The sequence below is a fragment of the Myotis brandtii genome, unplaced genomic scaffold, assembly GCF_000412655.1.
Source record: "Myotis brandtii unplaced genomic scaffold, ASM41265v1 scaffold4, whole genome shotgun sequence".
Classification (NCBI taxonomy): domain Eukaryota; kingdom Metazoa; phylum Chordata; class Mammalia; order Chiroptera; family Vespertilionidae; genus Myotis; species Myotis brandtii.
In genome coordinates this window covers 4,249,564-4,253,068 of record NW_005365371.1, presented here as the reverse complement: position 1 = coordinate 4,253,068, position 3,505 = coordinate 4,249,564, and the positions used below count along the sequence as shown (strand labels likewise).

The 3,505-nt window shown below is 42.7% G+C and overlaps 1 protein-coding gene across 1 annotated transcript in view; it reads right to left on the bottom strand.

The window, feature by feature from the left end:
- PAK2 (p21 protein (Cdc42/Rac)-activated kinase 2) overlaps positions 1 to 3,505 on the bottom strand; it is a 56,046-nt gene that overhangs the window by 13,347 nt on the left and 39,194 nt on the right. Inside the window, exon 12 of the mRNA XM_005873168.2 lies at positions 2,856 to 2,955. Coding sequence (XP_005873230.1) covers positions 2,856 to 2,955 — 100 coding nt within the window. The remainder of the gene's footprint in view (positions 1 to 2,855; positions 2,956 to 3,505) is intronic.

Sequence of the window (3,505 nt, the reverse complement as noted above, 5' to 3'; positions counted from 1 at the left end):
CCCCTCATCCAGGCTGGCCAGGCACCCAAGCGGGACCCCCACCCTGATCCGGGACACCCTTCAGGGCAAACCAGCTGGCCCCCACCCGTGCACCAGGCCTCTATCCTATATAGTAAAAGGGTAATATGCAAACTGACCCTAACAGCAGAAAGACTGGGAATGACTGGTCACTATGACACACACTGACCACCAGGGGGCAGACGCTCAATGCAGGAGCTGCCCTCTGGTGGTCAGTGCGCTCCCACATGGGGGAGCTCTGCTCAGCCACAAGCCAGGGTGATGGCTGCTAGTACAGCGGTGGTGGTGGGAGCCTCTCCTGCCTCCTCAGCAGCGCTAAGGATGTCTGACTGCAGCTTAGGTCTGCTCCCCGCTGGCAAGTGGACATCCCCCGAGGGCTGCCGGGCTGCCAGAGGGATGTCTGATTGCCATCTTAAGCCCAATCCCCCAGGAAGCAGGCCTAAGCCAGCAAGTGGTCACCCCCGAGGGGTCCCAGACTGCAAGAGGGGCACAGGCCTGGCTGAAGGAGCCCCTCCCCCCCGAGTGCACAAATTTTTGTGCACCGGGCCTCTAGTATATATATAAAAACCTAAGTGACCATTACAGTGGAACGACCAGAACGACCAGTCACTATGATGTGTACTGACCACCAGGGGGCAGATGCACAACGCAGGAGCTGCCCCCTTGTGGTCAGTGCGCTCCCACAAGGGGAGCACCACTCAGCCACAAGCTGGGCTCATGGCTGGTGAGCGCAGCGGCGGTGGTGGGAGCCTCTCCTGCCTCCAAGGCAGTGGTAAGGAGCAGCGAGCCGAGTGGTAAGGAGCAGTGAGCAGGCGAGCGGTAAGGAGCGAGGGGTCCGGAACTGTGAGAGGGCGCAGGCCGGGCTAAAGGAACCCCCCCACCCCCGTACACGAATTTTGTGCACCTGACCTCTAGTTTTATAATAACTGAATAGCAGATTGCCTAGTTTAGTGGCAAAGTCAGGATGAGAATCTAGAATTTTTTCCTCTCTCCCATTCTGTTCCATATGTAACTACTGTTAATGTTTATGTTTGCAATCTTTACTTTTTTCCTCCTCTAAAAAATTATTTCCAGAGCTTTTATATTTGTTTATTCTTTATTTAATTTTTAAAATATTACTATAGTTGAATATAAATGTAAACTTTAGACGTTTTGTTATGCATTTACATACATACAAATAATATCTATGAACCACTTGATTCATTCTATCTAATTAAGGTATTTTGTAAAAAAAAACCAATTTTTAGAGATCTTTCCATATTAATACACTGAACTACCTCATTATTATAACTATACAATACTAAAGAATATACAAGAACAAAAGAATATAAAAAAATCATAACATTTAACCATTCCTGTACCACTAGACATTTAACATATTTTGGTTTTCCTTACAATGCTGCAGAGAACATCTTTGTAATTGTGCATATGTTTAGTAATTCTATAGGAGTGAATCCTGAAAGAACAATTGTTAGGTCAAGTCATACTATCCATAGCTAAAATGAGAGCTTATAAAAGAACAGATATTGTTCCCAATTCCTTATAAGAATTAACATATCCAATCCTCATGATAACTCTATTAGACAGGTACATTACTATTATTCTCATTTTACAAATGGGGAAACAGACACATATATTTTTAGATAACTTACCCAAGATTATTCATCTAGTAAGCAGAAGAGCTAGGATTAAGTATTATCCGAAAAAGTCCAATTCAGTTTACATATGTATTCACTAAAAGTGTATGAAACTGTCCACTTTTAACTTGCCCACTAAGATGAAGGTTAGTAATTTTATATTCTGACCATCTGATAGAACCCAGACCCCTTTTCTTGTGGTTGAATAATTTTTAAAGGATGTATCTTAAGGAGATGCTGAAAAAGCAGCGAAACTTGAGCAGAACAGAAGAAAAAGTTTTTGGTTTCTTGATCCAAGAAATGCCTTGAGTTTTGCATAGTTGGAGAAACCTCAGTAGAAGTTCCTTTTTATTAAAAAAAAAAGAAAGAAAAAAGAAGTTCTTAAATCCTACAGAGGGCATGGTTGGAAGTGAGACATTATAACTAGCAGAGGAAAAAGAACCTATGATTTTTTCCCCCCATGACTCTACCATGCCTGATACAGAAGATATATATGAAAAGAGGGTTATAAGAGTTTTTTTCTCTTATCATTTCCAAGGTCAGGGTCACATAGACCTTCAAATGATTAGGCCACATTGCCAAATCCAATGAAAGTGGAACAGCATGACCTAAAAGATAGCAGAGCCCAGCCGATGTGGCTTAGGGGTTGAGCGTCAACCTATGAACCAGGAGGTCATAGTTGGATCCCCGTCAGGGCACATGCCTGGGCTGAAGGCTGGATTACCAGTAGGGGGTGTGCAGGAGGCAGCCAATCAATGATTCTCTCTCATCATTGATCTTCTATCTCTCTTTCCCTCTCTTCCTCTTAAATTAAAAAAAAAAAAAAAGATAGCAGAAACAAATTCAAGTTCATCTTTGGAAGATAGCACCAACATTATGATAGTCCTAGGTACTGTTCCTTAGTGTTTTAATCTCCAGAAGAATTCTTTGAGATAGATATTATTATTTTCCATATTATATAAATGAGAAAAACATGAAGAGATTAAGTAACTCACCTAAAATTATTCAGCAAGTATAGCAGCTCTGCTATTTAAACACAGGCTGTCCTGTGGAGAGTCCATATTCTTTACCACTATTCTCCCTCCCTCTCCATCTATTAAGTCATAACAATATTAATAGCATAAGAGGTTTTTATTTAAATAAAAGGCAAAAAATTATAATAAATAACAAATAAATGTTATTTGTTCATTTGTTACTCACTAAGTTTAACTGATCCTTCCATCCCCAAAAGCACATTGTCACTTTTGATGTCTCTGTGGATCACTTGATTAGCATGTAAAAACTCCAATGCCTGTAAACACTGAACAGAAGAATAAAAGCAATTAATAAAACAGTCTCTGAAAAGTCTAAGGAAGGTTTACATACAGTACTTATGGCCTGGGCATCGCTTCTAGTATCCAGCAGAAGACACTGCAATACTTATATTTATAAAGAAAAAAACATCCTTTTATGTGCAAAGTTATAAAAATAAGACAATTAATTAGATCCATTATCTCCCACCCACTGGTCTTACCCAGAAACAATTATTAAATGATGTCTTATCTAGTCCTATCATTGTGTGTTCAGTATTTTCATTTATAAAATGACTAGAGACATAGTGCACGAATTCGTGCATGGATGGGGTCTGGTCAGATCAGGCTGTAAGGAGGAGATGGTGGGAGGTTGGCCAGCCAGCCCGCCCCGATCAGGCCCAATCAGGGCCGAGTGACTGGCGGAAGGGGCTGCATGTGACTGGCTGGCGGGCCCCGCCCCTGAATGGGGCCGGGGGAGGTGCTGTGGGAGGTTGGCGGGCCAGCCCCACCCCCAATTGGTGTGTGGGGGGCTGACTGGGGGCAGAGCTGGCTGGGGGG